The sequence below is a fragment of the Grus americana genome, chromosome 2 (assembly GCF_028858705.1).
Source record: "Grus americana isolate bGruAme1 chromosome 2, bGruAme1.mat, whole genome shotgun sequence".
Taxonomy (NCBI): Eukaryota; Metazoa; Chordata; class Aves; order Gruiformes; family Gruidae; genus Grus; species Grus americana.
The window spans coordinates 56,489,571-56,507,040 of NC_072853.1; the positions used below are offsets into that span (position 1 = coordinate 56,489,571).

Consider the following 17,470-nt stretch of genomic DNA (forward strand, 5'->3'; position numbering starts at 1 on the left):
TAATGGTTTGTGTAGTAAAAATTCTGGTGTGTTGGCAAGATGTTTTGACCTGTCCATTTACCTTAACTTTTTTTCTTTGTAGTAAGAACTTTGTCATTCTTAACAAGATGCTAAATAAATAATGCTGAAAAACACTAGACTGTATTGCTGGCAGTGTTCTAAGTGTAGAGCAGTCTTCTGCTACGCTCCTGACAAGTTTTTAGGACAACCTGAGTTTCACTGGGAGGTATTGCAGTTGGACTTGCTGATCTTATAGGTCTTATCCAACCTAAATGATTCTATGATTCTATATATTTAAAATTGCTTCTCTTGAAGCAGAAAAGTGGAATCAAAACTAACATGGAAAAATCAGAATTTCATTATGTAGCTCTAGTGACGTTTACTTGGTGTACCCTGGAAATGAAACACCACAGAGCTCTTAAAGCTTTATACGTGCACACCCACACACCCACCAATGGTTTATGTAATTAATTTACTAGACAGTGGAAATTAAGTTTTCTAGTTCCAGGTCTAAGCTTTAGAAGATTTTTCTTCCAACATATATCTCTTGTTCCAACAAATAGAATAGCGAATCTGCAAGATTTGACCTTCTCTCCATAGTATTTTGGGTAGACGATATTTCAGTTTCCCAGGCTAGAAAGCTTGATTTCTCCTCACACTGTTGCTAGAAATGATCTTATTCATCCTCCCAGTCTTATTACCTATAAAATTAAGTGAGATATTGAACCAATAAGCCATCAAATCCCCAAAGTGTTAAGTCCGCCAAAGAGGCAAGTTAGAGGGATGAGGCAGTTCAGCAACTGACTGGGTGGTTTTCTAATGACACTGTCCCCAGTAGTAGCCATGTTAGACCTTTTGGGTTTTCACCTCAAGGTCTGAGCTGCAGATGAGTGGGATGCTTGAAGTCAGGTGTCATTGCTAGCCATCTTTTTTGGGGTACTATGCAGCTCCGCTACCATCTGCAGTAACAACATTTGTCCTGAAATGACACTGTAGCATGTGTATTTGTATAATGTTGGTTGGTTGTTTTTCAGACACACGATGAACCCACTGATACAAGATACAGCTAGCTAAACAGCTATAAAATGCCCAAATTTGGGTCTACAAAAACAGTTCAAGTTGAAAATTCTGACAGTGATAGCACCATGGTGGAAAAACCAACTTCAAGAAAGGTAACAAAATTATATTCATGTTCATTTAATTTCAGTGAAATGAAGAGCATGTGTTCTATCATGATTTTTGTTACTGTAATGGGAAGAAATAAATATGAATCTGTATTCTGATATCTTGAGTGCATAAGTTTTTATGGTTTTAACTGTAAATTAAACTAGGGAACAGAATTTATGCCCCTTATTGTAGCTTAATTCAAAAGGAAGCTGGAGGCGTTGGATTTATTTGATATAAGTTAGTGCATGCTTTCCGTATCTTACATCATAGGAAGTCTTTATACACTCACAAGAACAATGATTCATATTTTATTTAATTTTACAGTGTCTTACTCTCTGTAACAAACACATGAAGCATTTCTGAAGGCCTGCGACAGAGCATAGACCAATGAACAAACATAAGTTTCTTATATTCCTTTGTAACACAGGGACTTTTTCCCTCTGTTAGGACTTGAAAGCTAAATGCTGCAGAAGGGTTAAGAGTAACCCATGTACAAGGGAGTCCACTTTAAAAGCTGTACAATCCATTTTGTTGGAGAACGAAGGCACATGCAAGCTCCAGTAATACTGAAGGGTGGTTTGTTGTTTATAAATGTGAAGTATCCTATCATTCTCAAACTTCTGGAGCAAACTTGCAAATAAGCCAGTTCTCCATTTTGTCTGCCTAGTACAGTTGTACAACAGACAAGTTTAACTGTAGTACTAATGAATAACAAAAGATGGAATAATATTCTGTATTGTGAATGATGAGTTGTATATTTCCCTAAGGGGAGAGAATTCATTTATCTCCTAAACAATGTTTAAAACTGTTTTCTCTGGAAATGGAGATTGTGTGAGATCATCCTTACTATTTTGTTGAAGTCTGTATTCTCTGTAAAACCACTTAATGAATGGATGTAAGACAGAGAGAGATGAAAAAATAGGAAAAGATGAGAAGATCCAGCATCTGCTTCAAACTGTTTGTCTTCTGAAAACTTTCATAGAAAACAGGGGAGTTTATTCTCTTCCCAGTTTGTTTTATGGGTCCCAGTAAAGTGAGGCAAAGCTAGTTGTTTCTGCTAGCTGTGTTGAACTGCTTCAAGAAGAAGAGGAAGATAACAGAGTAAAATGGGGAAAGGAAATTGACTTACTAGTAAAGGGATGAAAAAACGTTGGCATTTGTGGTTTTTGTTCTGGTCCTTGTTTGGGATATGGTCAAGTTAATTGAAGCGTCATTCACCACTGGGAATAAGGCAGGGGAACTCTGAGGCCTACAAGCAGCAAGAATAGGAAGGCTATTGCAATGAAGTGTAGTGGTATTCAGTACCGCCTTTTTATTTATACACTTGTAAATAAGGTACGTTTTGTAAAGATTTTAGGTTATTTATTTAATTACAATATTTTCTGGCTTTATAAACTCTTGTTATCTTGACATTTCAGTATTTCTGAAAAAAGCTTTTGACACAGGAAAGTCTTGAAGACATAATCAACAGCTGCTCATGCTAGGAAAACGGACACATTTTTTTTCAAGCTTTATTTGTGTTTTTAATTAAAACCCATAGCACAGAGGTTAAAAATGAATTTTCATCTTTTGTTCACTTTCATCAAAACAAAAATAGTGGGTTTACTGGAATGTGTCAATTTTTAAGTTTTCCTTTTTCCTGTTTCTGTGCTAAAGGTATGGCTCGAAATGCTTGGAATGCATTTGTTTGTATGTTCGAATGTATAGAAATAGATTATCATATTTTTATAGTGCAAATTACTTTCTTCCTTCGTAGGCTTTGAATTTTACATACAAATTGTTCTGCAATCTGAGTTTAAAAAAAAAAATCAAAATAAAAAGTTTACTTCTGGGACCCGTTTTCCTTCTCCACTCTCCACCTCTGACTCCCCTTCACCTCCTCTCCCTGTTGCTTGCTGCTATAATCAAAAAATGGTGCTTGTTTCCAGAGCGGCTGTTGAATCTGCAGCCACTCACAAAGGAACTGCCTTAGCAGTGATCCTCATGCCCAATTCAGTATTTGCTGCTTGTCTTGAGACCTTCCTCTCCAGTAATCTCCTGTCTGTGATCTGCTAGTAACTGTAGCAGTTGTGTCTGCTGAGCCATTTAACCCCCCTACCCTGCAATCTCTGCAAAGTTAGGTGATCATGTGAAACAGATGTGTAGCTCTCTTTCACCAGAATAAGATATGAATCCATATGAAAATATGAATAACTTTTTGTAGGGACCAGAATAGTGAACATGCTGTCATTTGTTTAACCACCAGGAAACATGGCATATTTTGATTTTATTTACAAAGGAGTAAATTAGCATTCTGTTTTTAATGGTTGCATAAAACCCTTTCATTGCTGAAAGGTGAAGATGAAGGTTTGTCCTTAGCTGGCTGCTCTTATGAGGAAATGCTTCTTGTTGAGACTGATCACCAGTACAGGAATTAGAAGTATGGACAAATGTGCTACGTTCAGATTCTACCTTGCCTAGTATTTGAGATTAAGATGCCAGTGAAAGCAAGGTTACTTAGAAAATTAAAGTCCAGAGGAAGATGGAAGTTTGACCAAGGACATATGTATGGAAACAAAATGGTGGACTAATTAGATTGATACCAAACAGTAAACTGATAAACCGCTTGCACTGTTATGTTCAGTCTTGCTCGCTATCCTCCTTGGCACAATATATAATGTGAGATTAGAATAGTGTAGGATTTGGTTTGGGGATTGTATGGTATAAATTGATATATGTAACATTGAAAATGTGAGATCCTAAATAAAATTACAGAATTATTTAAGTGCTGCAGTTAATATTCCTGTATTCAGGTTTCTAGCATAATAAATGCAGTTTGGTTGCTTTTGTCATATTTTGAGAAAATTGAATACATGGTTAAAATGTTAAATAGTCACTCTAACAGTCACAGGAACTGTTCTGTAATAAATGGACAAGTAATTATCAGCAGTGTTTAGGTGGCCTTTGAATAATCTGCTATCTTTTCCCATATATTAGAAAAAAATAGACAAAATATTGCCAAAAGTAATCATTTTAACTCAGCCTATAAAATTATTTAAAATTCAACAGACAATACAGTAAGAGTAAAATTTTAGTTTGAATAACATAAAATCATGAAGGCAAATCTCTGTTATACTCACAGACATAGAAGTCTGAAGATTGACCAGACCAAATCAACAGTGATTATTTTAAATGAAATATCTTCAGGAAGTAGTGGAAATTTCTGTAAAGCAAATAAGGATTTTTCTTAATATATAAATATTTGCAACCATGAATTTAAAACCAGTAGTCTTTGATGCATTAGTACTTCTTATGAAAAAGTTACGGATTCATTAACTTAATGTAGTTGATGTAAGGAAGTATGAAATGATGCTGCAGATGAAAGGGATACTGAAGTAAAATTTTTGCTTTAGTGGCATTTTGGTATGGAAGTGTCTTGATTAATCTGGAAAATACCTCTTGTCCATACACTTTTCTCAGTATCATGCAACCAGTGAGTGACCATTCACTATGCCATCAGAGATGCCTGTGTCTTTTAGTAGCACGAAAAGACCCTGAGGTCATCAACATTCAGATAATTGCAGTGGTCCTTAGTAAAAAAAAAATGCATTCTAATTGTATTTTTCATGTAGCTTTGGCTTTTTATTTTTTTCTGTAAACTAGTACAGTCAAACCACTTCTGCACTTTGCCATGTAAACTTGCTCTCACTTGCTTCTGTGTCCACTTTGTTATTGAAGCAGAAATGTTTTTTGAACTACTCATGGAGCTTAATCTCTATGACTGTAAATGAACAGAAGATAGGTAGTTTAATTATTGGTGGTCCCTTATATGTTCATAGATGCATGGTAGGCAGAGGAGGCCTAATGTGAAATAACGTTCACACAAAACAGTGCATTTACAAATGAACAGTAATGTTAAAGGACACCACTCCCTAAAAAATTCCTCATTCTTTTTCTTAAAATAAAACCTGTAATGGCCTAAATATATGGTGTAAAACTATTCCAATATATTAAGATAAAGAAAAACACGTGCAGGATTTGTTTTTCCCAGTCGATACAATGTTTAGCTCTTACTGGTTGTGCACTCTTAGCTGTTGACTGAGGAATGTAGTAAAGTTACTGTTGTTATGAGACTTAATCTTTCATACTTGTCCAGTGGAAGTTAATGGTTATTATGCTGTTCTAGCAACCAGTAAATAGCTATGTGAATCAGCTATGTGGTCAGGTCTTCTGAGAGCTTAAAAATAACATTCCTGTTAATAAGCCAAGTTTATATCATATATGCTTTAGGGTATGTGTATTTTTATTTCAGTTGCTCGTTTTGGGAGCATAAAATAAATTAAAAAAATTGTAAGAGTGTATACAGCATATAGACCATTTAGTGTTTGCATGAGATGATAAGAACATAATGAAATTTTAATTTATCTAAATTTATAGGTTAGAACGTACGTGGCCAAAACTCAGGGAGTAAATGATAGATATGTGGTCCAAAGGAGAAATACATTTGGGGTTTGTAAGAAGTAACTGTCCTCTTATAAGAGTCCAAAATAGTGCCCAAAGCCATTTTAATACCATGCAGAACACGCTTCAGTATGTAATTATCTTTGATAGGCAGAAAAAGAATGCTTATTCTCCTAGGGCTTAGTACATCTGCTAGATTATATGGCACTCTGTTGTGTCCTTTTGTGTCTTGTCATTGATTGTAGCGGTACCAGACAATAGAGCTGGAATGGGATATCAAGAGATTGTCCAGACTCCTGTTTGTTAGTCTTCCGAGACAGTTTCTGTTGAACAGATTAAAAATATCTTCCTCATCATAGCACACTAGTATGGTTTTGTTGACAGAGAAAATTCTTCCTTGTTACTATATCCTCTAGTGTGGCATGCATTAAATATTGAGATGTGCAGATCCAGTTCATCCATTTGCCCCAGAGTAGAATAAGCTGTACTGTGTTCTTGACAGATGTTTGCCAGACCTTTTCTTTAAAGCTTTGACTGATGGAAATTCCAATCTCCTTGGGCAGTTTATTCTGATACTTAATTACGCTGACTGGCATAGTTAGATGCTTAGTAGAAGAATAAATAACCTTTACTTGTCTCCTGTTGCAGTCTTAAGCCATTAAATGTTCTCTAACTGTAGTGGACATGGAGAGTATGTAATGCCTTTCTCCTTGCAGCAATAGTTTATGTATCTGAACATTATCATGTCTTCAGTGTTTTATTTGATCAGCAGTTTTCACTTTTGATTAATAAACCTCTTTAGAAAGTCCACAGATATTCTAAGTTACAGGTTGCCTTATAAAGATGTCGACTTTGTTTTGGGTTGCTTCCGTGGATCACATTAAATGAATACATAGACCTATTCATGCTGAATTTTGAACCTTGTTCTGGACCCTGAAAAAGAGATCTCCATGCTGTTGCAGTGACCAGGAGTAGTTGGAACAGTGAATGCTCACACTTTAAACCAAAATGCCTGTTCTAACCTGCAGGGCTTGCTACCTCCTCTTGCCTTCCTTTACTTGAAGTTGAATCCAGGAGGCTGTTATGGTTAGTACCAAAAAAGTGATTCTTTTTAAGGATTATCAACGACAAAAAAATTGTCTTTTTTTCTACAGAACAAATTGAAGCCAATGTCTCCTGCTTATGAATTTTAAATTATTTTTAATTGATCCTTTGTATTGCATATTACCTAAGACAATATTCTAGAGAAAGCAATACAATTTTAATACTATTTTATCATATTGTGGGAAATTTACATATGTACATATGAGAAATAATTGGATTGTTTGGAATAAGGGAGGAGAGAGCTCTTGGTGAGGTTGGGCTGAAGTGGGAGACTTGTATGTTAGTGGAAGAGATCAGAATGGAATTAATGGAGTTTGGAACTGCTTTTGTTAACTTACAGATGCATTTGCAAATGATCGGTTGCGTTTGACTAACTTCGTTCAAAACTAATAGCACAGACACTTCATCTCCCAAGAGCTTAGGGGAGTCTTAAGGGGGTTTAGATTTATAGATTTTCTTGTTCTAACGTGTAAGAAAAAAGCTGGGGAGGTGTGTGTTGTTTCCTTTGGGGCTTTGGAGGAGGGCTGGTTTTGGTGTGTGGGTTTTATTTGGGAGTTTGGTTTTTTTGGGTTGGGTTTTGTTTTTTTCAGGTTTCCAAACTTAGAGTGAAGAAACATTTTCTCTGCGGGCATTAGCCTTTTATTTCAGGAATTCTCCTGACATAGACTGATCCCTTCTTTGTGATTTACCTGGTACAGACATTTGTTGTCTGAAGATTGTAGAGTTTGCAGGTTCTTTTTGTAATCACTTCTGCCTACCCCTTTGGCAACAGTTTAAACTCAGTGTCAGATGATATAATCAAACTATTCTTACCTGTGTTTGTTTTTTTTTAAATAAAGGTGCTCTGGAGAATGGTACCTTGATGTTTGATAAGCCAAAAATCCCAGATTTATGCAATTAAAAATTCCAAATAGTTTGTACCTATTTTTTTTCTAAATTTGGTACCAGTTAAAAAAGTTTTTTCATAGATTTTCGAAGTTCTTAGTAAACTCTGCTTTAGAAAACGAAACACTACACTATTATTCTTGTTGAAATAGAAAGGGAGTTCCGTATGGATGGATTATGGGATGGGGGTGGAGGCAGGGGATGGTTGTTAGAGGGGTTTTTGTTGTTATTGTGTTACTATTCACAGTCTGAATTGCAGTGTGGGCTTTTAATGTGCTTTTAATGTGATTATTATGTTATGGTCAGGAAAGGAAATCGGGATGGTCATTAAGACTTAGCAAGTTCTTGTCCAGTTCCTGTTGTTTCTTTGCTTATTAATCAAGGCTCTAACAGTGAACAGCAGTTATTCCGTGATGTATCTGGAAGTAGAAATAACACAGGAGATACTAATTTTAAAAAGAAAGAAATGCTATTGATTATTTTTAGTAAGGTAACTTTAAAAATTTTTTGAATAAACTACGTAATACACATACACACACATGTGCACATACATTCTCACATAGCAGTCTTTTCAGTCTGTATACGTTATAAGACTATTCTGCTTTATGCAAAAATTACTTAGTATACTTTTTATTTATATTAGAGCAAGGACAAGATTGCATCCTACAGCAAAACTCCAAAAGTGGATAGGAGTGATGTGGGGAAGGAGATGAAAGAAAAGTCTTCCATGAAACGTAAACTTCCTTTTACTATTAGTCCATCCAGAAATGAAGATCGCAATTCAGACACAGGTAGAACCTTTTTATTTCCTTAACTAATTATTTGTTGGTAAAATTTAATTAATTGTATATTATGGTTTTTATATTGATTAATATTTTCCCCATAAAAAAGGATACTAAGTATAAAAGTTGCTTGCTTGCTTCTGATTGTTGCATCTCAGTCTGATAGGCTTTCATCCTATCATGAGCAAGAGCTAGCATGCCACCATAGTTTACCTGCATTTTCCAGTTGTTTCCTAACCTCATTCTTTTGCTTCTGTTTCAGTAATAAGTCTTTCTTGTCATTGTCATCTCTAGAGGTCCTTTTGCTTAAACAAGTAGACGGATGAAAATACATTTAAGTGCCTTGATTTGAGACACAGCTGTCAGCCTTTCATAGCCTTTTTTGGGGAGGGAGAGTGGGAAAGATTGGTAGATGTACTGTCCTCCATATAAGAGAAAAGGTTGCTGAGGTTATGGAACTAACTAAACTAGTCATGGAGAGCAAACTTTTCTTCCAGTCTAAGCTCCTATAATCAGTTCAGGATACCTTCTCTGCACAGGCTGGTAGTTCTTCCTAACAAGCATATTCTATTAGAACTGATTTCAAGACTTCAAAATACCATTCTTGACATGGCTCTTTTCAAATCAAGATGGAGAGGTCTGGATGTATTCTAAGAGTACAGTTATCTCTGAGTTTAGCTAATTAGTTATCTGTGTCATAGGTCAGTAATAGTTCTGTTGGTAGCAAGACATTATCTGTGCCCTCTGGAAGGCCACCAGAAGGCATGTTCTCCAAATTCGTCGGAGGTTTAGTACTGCAGTTTCTTATACACTGCTCATTGTACATTCAAATATTTTCATAAGCAGGTAATTCCCTTAATATGCTTAGATTTAAATGCAAGATAAAAGTATATACCTCGGTACCTGTTTGATTTTTGTCCAGGATTGATACAATGCGGAAGATTTGGCTCTTGGATATCACATACATATTTTTATTACTGTAAATAGAATATGGTATGAAATCCAGATTTGAAGTAGTCACTTTACAGAACAATACTCTTGGCTTTAGATCTGTTTTCAGTGGTTTTACAGAATTGTAGAATTTTACACTATTCATGATACCACTTGATTCTGAAAAGACCATGTAGAAATTAAATGTATGCTCCCAGCATCTGCTTTATGAAATTTATTGCTTGGGTTTAGACTCTAACTGTTTTTCATAATGGAAATAAATATATTTAGAAGTAATATTTAGTACTTACCTAATGTTGTCTGTGTTGGAAATCTTTTGTCATCTCTCTCCACCCCCATCAACTTTAAATAATTCATTGTCACAGCATCTTGTAAGGTAACATAATTTTTTGTGTTTCTCTTGCTATAGCATCTGTTGTCACAGTTGCCACAAACAAGATGGATTACTCTAGACACCTGTTAAACATGCACAAAAAGAAAATGCATACACTACAAAATCTTTTTGTTACAAGTTGTAGCAGGGAGATGAAATACACAGTTCAAGCAGGGGTGAGAAATCCTTAATATAGCAATAGAAGGCACATAGCTTTTAACTGCTGTGTAGCAAACATCATAGCTTGTTGTCCATTTCATTACTGCTGAGGTAAGTAGGTAAGAGCAACTACCCCGTTTCACAGATGAGGAACTTGGTACATAAGCTTTCCAGAAACTTTAGAGGCAGGAGCATTACTAGGATGAAAAAACAGTTCTTATAATGCTGATTCTATACCTAACCTATTAGATTAGACCAGTGGGAATTAACCAGTTAGATTGATGCCAAGTTTGGCACTGACATGGATTAGGACTGACATCAGTGATCATGAAATGCAGTGCTGCTTCTGACACAAACTTGGCATTAGGTATTGAAAAGGTTTGCCATCACTGGACTAAACTGTTACCTCTGACAGAAGTGTCTTCCTGCAAACTATGTACAAAGAATGGCAAATGTCATTTGAGAAGGAAGAAAGTAAGTGTTTTAGAGATGAGAGTGTAACTGGAGACAGAGGGAAAAGAAGAGGTGATGAAAAGCTTCTTATCAGCTAATAGTGTTAGTGTTTAAAATTAAAAAAAAAAAAAATCCTAGTTTTCTTCTGATACTTTATGAAATCTGTAGTGGTATTCTAGGGAAATGGTCAAAGGTTGTGTATACAGTTAATAATTAGAAAGATTCTGAGAAAATATGTGGTACTACTCCATTCTTCCCATTGTCCGTTACAGTTCCAGGATGTATTTTATTCTTTCCCTGTAGCTTTATTTTTAACAGTTTTCCAATTTGTTTGGGGTTTTTTTCCAGAGTTCAGAATAGCAAAAATGTTCTTACTACTTTGCTAAATAGTTTCTCTGTAATAGATAAGACCACTGAGTTTGATTTTTCAAATGTTTTTGAAGATTTAGGGTCTTCTGAAAATGTGTCTGGGTGAACAAAAAAATCAAGAAAAGCCATAAAAAGTAGCTCTAGGATAAAAAAAATAAATTAATTAATGGTTTAATTTAATAAATGGTTTATCTCCAAGATACAGGATAAGTTTGCCAGCTGATTGTAGAAACCTCATGATAATTGGGTTTCATCCTGTTTAGGCAGGTAAATCAGTCAAAGAATGGGAATACCTAATTGTTAGAGCGTTACATCATTAGAGCTGTCTCGTTTCTATCTTCAAAGCATTCATGAACAAAGATTTTGTCTTTTTTGCTTTATTTTTGTAAAAATTGCCCCCTTTTGCTCCTTTTTGTGGTGGGCTTTTTTTTTGGTTCAGATATTGTCTAGAAACTGTAAGTGATGATAAGCATGAACAGCTAAGCTGAATGTTAACTTAATTTGGAAATTTTTTTTTTTTTAATTTGCTTCCTACAAAACTATACATAAAGTACATTTTACACCTAGTCACTTTTGGCAGGGTTGAAATGAAACAGCATTTGTAGTGTCCCATGAGAGTCTAGTACAATTCTAGTCCTCCTGTTGATCTAAATACAGATTTAAATCAGTGATTTTGCCTAAGAAACTGCTGCAGTAGATTAGAACAGAATAGAATCATTCTGCTTGGAAAAGACCCTTAAGATCATCGAGTCCAACTGTAAACCTAACACTGCCAAGTCCACCACTAAACCATGTCCCTAAGTGCCACATCTATACATCTTTTAAATACCTCTGGGGTGGTGACTCAACCACTTCCCTGGGCAGCCTGTTCCAATGCTTGACAACCCTACTATTTAATTAGTATTAAATATTTTCAGATTTAGCCTTTAGGTTACTTTCTTAATAATTTCATACCGGTTAGGACTGAGTCCAGTTGCCTAAGTGTAGTCATGCAATGCCAGTTGAGATGCCCACAGTAGCTGAGAAGCCTGCACAGCGCTGAAAGATAACATGAGTCATAGGAGACCTGTGGGACAACGGCTGCACCTGAAATTGCACTACATACCTATCTTTAAGCAACAGCATCCTATTCTCGGTTTCTTTTGCTGTGCAGGGATGTGCCTGTTATACTGTCCTGGTTTGGACAGCTATCCCACTGAGGGCTCTGTTATCACATCCCCATTCTTTGATCAGAGCAACAACAAAAAGCTGTTTAACATCTTGGCGGTGACATGAACAGTGGAATCAAGTGCACCCTCAGCAAATTTGCTGATGACACCAAGCTGTGTGGGGAGGGAAGGGATGCCATCCAGAGGGACCTTGAGAGATGGGCCTGTGTGAACCACATGAAGTTCAACAAGGCCAAATCCAAGGCCCTACACCATGGGTCAGGGCAATCCCAAGCACAACTACAGGCTGGGCAATGAGTGGATTGAGAGCAGCCCTGAGGAGAAGAACTTGGGGGTACTGGTTGGTAAAAAGCTCAATGTGACCCAGCAATGCATGCTTGCAGCCCGGAAAGCCAACCGTGTCCTGGGCTGCATCAAAAGAGGGGTGACCAGCAGGTCGAGGGAGGTGATCCTGCCCCTCTACTCCACTCTTGTGAGACCCCACCTGGAGTACTGCATCCAGCTCTGGGGGCCCCAGTACAAGAAAGACATGGACCTGTTGGAGCAAGTCCAGAGGAGGGCCACGAAGATGATCGGAGGGCTGGAGTACCTCTCCTATGAGGACAGTCTGGGAGAGTTGGGGTTGTTCAGCCTGGAGAAGAGAAGGCTCCAGGAAGACCTTATAGCAGCCTTCCAGTACCTGAAGGGGGCCTACAGGAAAAATGGTGAGGGACTGTTCATGAGGGAGTGGAGTGACAGGACAAGGGGTAATGGGTTTAAGCTGAAGGAGGGTCGATTTAGATTAGAACTTAGGAAGAAATTCTTTTCTGTGAGGGTGGTGAGGCACTGGAAGAGGTTGCCCAGAGAAGTTGTGGATGATGCCCCTGGCTCCCTGGAAGTGTTCAAGGCCAGGTTGGATGGGGCTTTGGGCAGCCTGGTCTAGTGGAGGGTGTCCCTGCCCATGGCAGGTGAGTTGGAACTAGATGATCTTTAAGGTCCCTTCCAACCCAAACCATTCTATGATATATATATATATATATATATATATATATATATATATATATATATATATATACACTGCAGTCAAATTTATTTATACTGCAAATTTTGCAGTTTAGCTTTAACCCTTATTTAAATTAATCTTATGAAGATTAACCTGCAAGCTTTGATTAAGACTAGTAGAATTGATGGTGGAAGGAGAAGCATTTTCCACACCTTTTTTTAATAAGTTCTCTGATTTGAAGTCTCCCAATCCAAAACCATAATTTGATTAAAATCCATGACTTATTTAGACTACTTAAATAGCATTATTTAGATTTTGTTAATTTATTTAATCTGGTTAGTTTTAAATAACCTCTGATGTGGTTATCAGTATGAGAAAAACAGGCAAGTGCTGCTTTTGCAAAGGACAAGTTTGTTTGCTTTCTCGACCTTACTAGTCTGAAGAGAGAAATTTGAATTTTTCATAACAATTAAACATAACTGTAGATTGGAAAAAACTTTTCATTGTGAAGATAAGTGTAGGCTTTTTTTTTCATAGCTTTGTTACATAGCTGATTATTCAGGAAGAACAACAAGAGTTACAATTACACTGGATGTGCTAATTTGATGTTCTTTCCTTGGAAATTATGTTCTCCAGATTTTCTGTTTATAGTAGCATCTAGGTTTTGTTTTCTGACCCCTGTCTTTAAAGTAGTCCAAACATGGCACAGTCATCTTTCTTTTAGCATTTAATTGGCATCCAGAAAAGCAAAACAACTGACCTCTTTGTTCCATCTGTACATCATGGTAAGACAATTTCTGTACTTGTGCTTCCCATAGTTACAGAGGTTAGTGGGCCTGTGAAGGGGACTGTTTACACACTGTGTTACTGCTTGCTAGATTTGGTCTTATTGTTCAACTATTACAAGTTTCTTTAACTGTTGTTTGGGCTAGAGCCAGGAAGGTGGGGGTGGTCTTGCCTGTGTGTATGTGTGTGTTGGTTTGGTTAAAGAAATATGCCATAAACTTAATTAGATATCACAATATTACCTTGATATCTCTACAGTGCACAGTATACTGTGAGGTCTCTTCATCACATTCTAATCTGTCTCTCTCACTGAGGATAGGAAGCAGCAATCAATACTGATGTGTTTCTCTTTAAAATAACTTCAGTAAGATTACCACAATCACACAGATCTCAGTAACTCTGTCTTTCTTAACTTCGTCATCTGCAGAACGGTTCATCTAGATCTGTTTTCTGCAGTTGTTGGTAATAAGCATATGAGTCTTTTGTTGTATGTCACTCAATCTTATAACTTTCTTAGAAGCATTTATTTCAAGCAGTTCATAGTTTAGCTTCGCATGGTCCTGTTTCTTAATCCTATTATTCTTTACAATTTGCACTATGATAGGAGTTTTACATGAAACCAGACTATCATGAACCCTGAAGTTTGAATTTGGTCTTTTTGCTTTATTTCCTTTACCCACTAAAGTGGTTATTTTACCAAATTGAATATTCTGTTACTTTGGCATGATTTGTTTTGAGAAATCTACATCGTAAGTTATTTAATAATTTATTTTCCTAAAACATTTAGAAATTACGTGACTAAGAATTTGTAATTTATCCAAATTATTTACATAAAAAACCAGATACATTATTGGTTGCCTTGGGACATCATCTGTCATGCATAAATTCTCCTAAAATAATCACCAGTGATTCTGATGTTTCTTATACCAGTTCTATGACTGAATTTCATGAAGCTTTTCTACAAATAAGTGCTCAAATGCACCTAAATCACTATTTCACATAACTTGGCTATTTTTAAATCTTTTTTTTTAAGTGTTAGATGAAAAGCTTACATTGCAAAAGGAATGTTGTCCAGATATTATGAAGCTTATTTAATAAAGATAATTGAATGTGAAGCTGCTTGAAGAGGTTTGATTTTTATTTTTTTAATAACAAGTAAGAAATTCCCTGATGTTCTGTTTCTAACTGCTGAAGAACACCAGAAAGTGACAAGAAAGTGAATGTAAAAGACGGTATTTGTATTCCATAGACTTTGAAAACAAAATGCTCAACATCAAAAAAAAAAAAAAAACCAACCCTAAACCCTAACTGACTTTAACAGTCAATTTTTTACATTAAATTCTATCTATTAGTAGAGCATTATTCCTCTATTAGGGAAGTTATTACTGTTCAAATTGTATAAACATCAAATACACAGCTGTGAAGAGTTTTCTGTTAACACAAGATAAAGAATATCCAAAAAGCCAAAGTTCCTGAACATTAAATTGGTCTTCTCCTGCTAAATATAGTATAGTGTACTGCGTGATGATATTCATGGAGCAGTGAGAACAAATATTGTCATACATTCTGCAATAAGCATAATGGGGGTTCCCAATAATTTATAAGAATTTTTCTGTGGATTCGTGTAGCTTCTTTATCAACAGTTGCACTGTTCTTTACCTTGAATTTTAAAAAAAAGGTATGTTTTGGCTATCTATTTTTTTATTTATGTATTTTTTTGTGTATAAAAATTTCTTTTTTATATATGACCTGCTCCCTTCCTTTTGCTTCCTTCCATCCCTTTTATCCTATGTTGTTTTATCTTGTACATTCAGAACCAGGGCATACACAAGACCTTGGGGGGGAAAAGCAATAGCCTCTTACAGGACATACTGCAGGAAATGGATTATTAGATGCACCTGCTGTAGTCCTCAGATTCTCTTATCTTTAGGCTTGTTGTTGATCATATTAATTTTGTGTATTGAACTGTTTAGATTTACTGAAAACACATATGAAATCTCATATAAATTGTAATAAAATTGTGTCTTTTTTTGAGTGGTAAGGGCATAATTATGGTATAACTTGGTGAGAGCAGTTGTATTCTTATTTGGTACTTTTAATTGTTAAGCTCTAGAAATGCTTTGCAAACACAGTGTTAATGAAGAGTAATAGAATAATAATTTGCCCCACCACTGAAATGCATTGGAATATGTGGGATCTTCATGTTGTTTGACAATGGTAAACATGAGATGGGAGTAAATTGCACTCATTTATTTAGTAGGCTTTTCTAACAAAATAATTAAAAAAAAACCCCAACCAAAAAACAAAAGATAAAAACACCTTTAAAAGTACACTGTATAGTAAAAAAATGAAAGCTAGATCATCAAAAGATTTATTTCACTTATTTTGATGTATTATTTTCTCAAGCTGAGTATAGCTATAAAATTCTAAGGAATAATTCAGAATGAAAATGTTTTTTTCAAGAAAAGAATTATGAGCAGTGAATAGCATAAGCTAAGAAACAGCAGATCATGCCAGACAAACTGAAATGTGTTGTTTTGATGGAAGTACTAAATTAGTCAATGAAGGGCATGCTGTCCATTATCCTTGGAGAGAGAACAGCATATATGCAGCGAAAAGTTGAAAGTACAATTTAATTGTAGGTTTTCTTTAGATTTTCCTATGCGGATGTGCTACCAATACGGAAGCAGTGTTGATTTGGATATTGAATGAATTTTTAGATATTCAGGAGCACGAGATGTATGCACTTTAGAAAAATCTCATCAATTGCTTCCGTAAAAGGGATCTTGTTTCCTTCTTAAACATGATGGATAAATTTGTAGGGTTTTTTTAAATATGTACATAGGTCTAAAGCTTTCCATTCTTAAAGTAGTCTTGCTCATAATTGTTTAGTCTGTGAAATCACGTATTTCTTATTTGATCACTACGGAATTCAAGATGTGCACTATTTAGATGCCTTCCTGCGCCTCAAGAGCATTGCGTTACCAGAGCCTGTGTCTGTAATCAAGCCTAAAAGATGAGATTTAGAGAAGGCTAGGAAGGCAGAAAATTAGTTGAGAGGAAACGAATGAAACAAGGAGGGCCACAGAGAGGGCCTAAGGCACAAGTGGAGAACTGAATGAACAGTGTCTCATCAGATGGTAATCGGTCACCATAAGAATAAGATGAAATAATTTCCTACACAAAGAGCTAGAAAGATCAGTGTGGCAACCAGGCTTATTTAACTAATAGTAACAATCTCCAACCAAGTCTCAAAAAATTCCCAGCCAAATTCTAGCATTTTAGTATGGACAAGTCCAGTTGATCAGTCCAACATCTTCCCCCCCTGCCCCCCTTTCATTTATTACATATTCCCCATTCTAATTTTTAGATCTGAGCTTTGTTTCATGTTTTTGCTTGCTTTATGGGAGTTGGCACATCAGCATCAGCTAATTCTGAACATGGGCTTTTAGGGAAGGAAACCGAGGAAATGCTTTGTTGAGAGTTTGGAGATGTTGTTTCTGTTGGTTGAGTGTGTCAGAATATTCTTCAGACTGTTCCTTCTTGACAGCGGTGGTTAGAATTTTTTTGGTTTTAACCCTTTCAAAAATTTTAATTCCAAATCACCTAATTTGTGCTCAAGGTTCCTTGAGCCATCTTCTACATCCAGCGCATTTATATTCAAGTAGTAATCTTAGGGGCTCTGAAGAAAAAGGTAGACATTATAGATCTAACATGTAAGTAATATAACCTACTTACAAGATGTAAAACGTTGAATTTGATAAGAACCTGTTAAGACAGAAAAAGAGCAGTTACCTGGAAAGAGGAGACAATTACAGAAAATGAATGGTCACTACTAAATGCAAACTAA

General features: G+C 35.9%; 1 protein-coding gene across 3 annotated transcripts in view; it reads left to right on the forward strand.

The window, feature by feature from the left end:
• The window catches only part of ANKRD12 (ankyrin repeat domain 12), a 67,976-nt gene that overhangs the window by 19,898 nt on the left and 30,608 nt on the right, over positions 1 to 17,470 (forward strand). Inside the window, exons 3-4 of one of the 3 annotated variants that reach the window (XM_054813979.1) lie at positions 1,035 to 1,172; positions 8,240 to 8,387. In XM_054813979.1, the coding sequence (XP_054669954.1) occupies positions 1,086 to 1,172; positions 8,240 to 8,387 (235 nt within the window). In that variant the 5' untranslated portion in view covers positions 1,035 to 1,085. Of the gene's footprint in view, positions 1 to 1,034; positions 1,173 to 8,239; positions 8,388 to 17,470 lie in introns of those variants that run through there. The other 2 variants (XM_054813980.1, XM_054813981.1) reach the window with 2 other exon arrangements.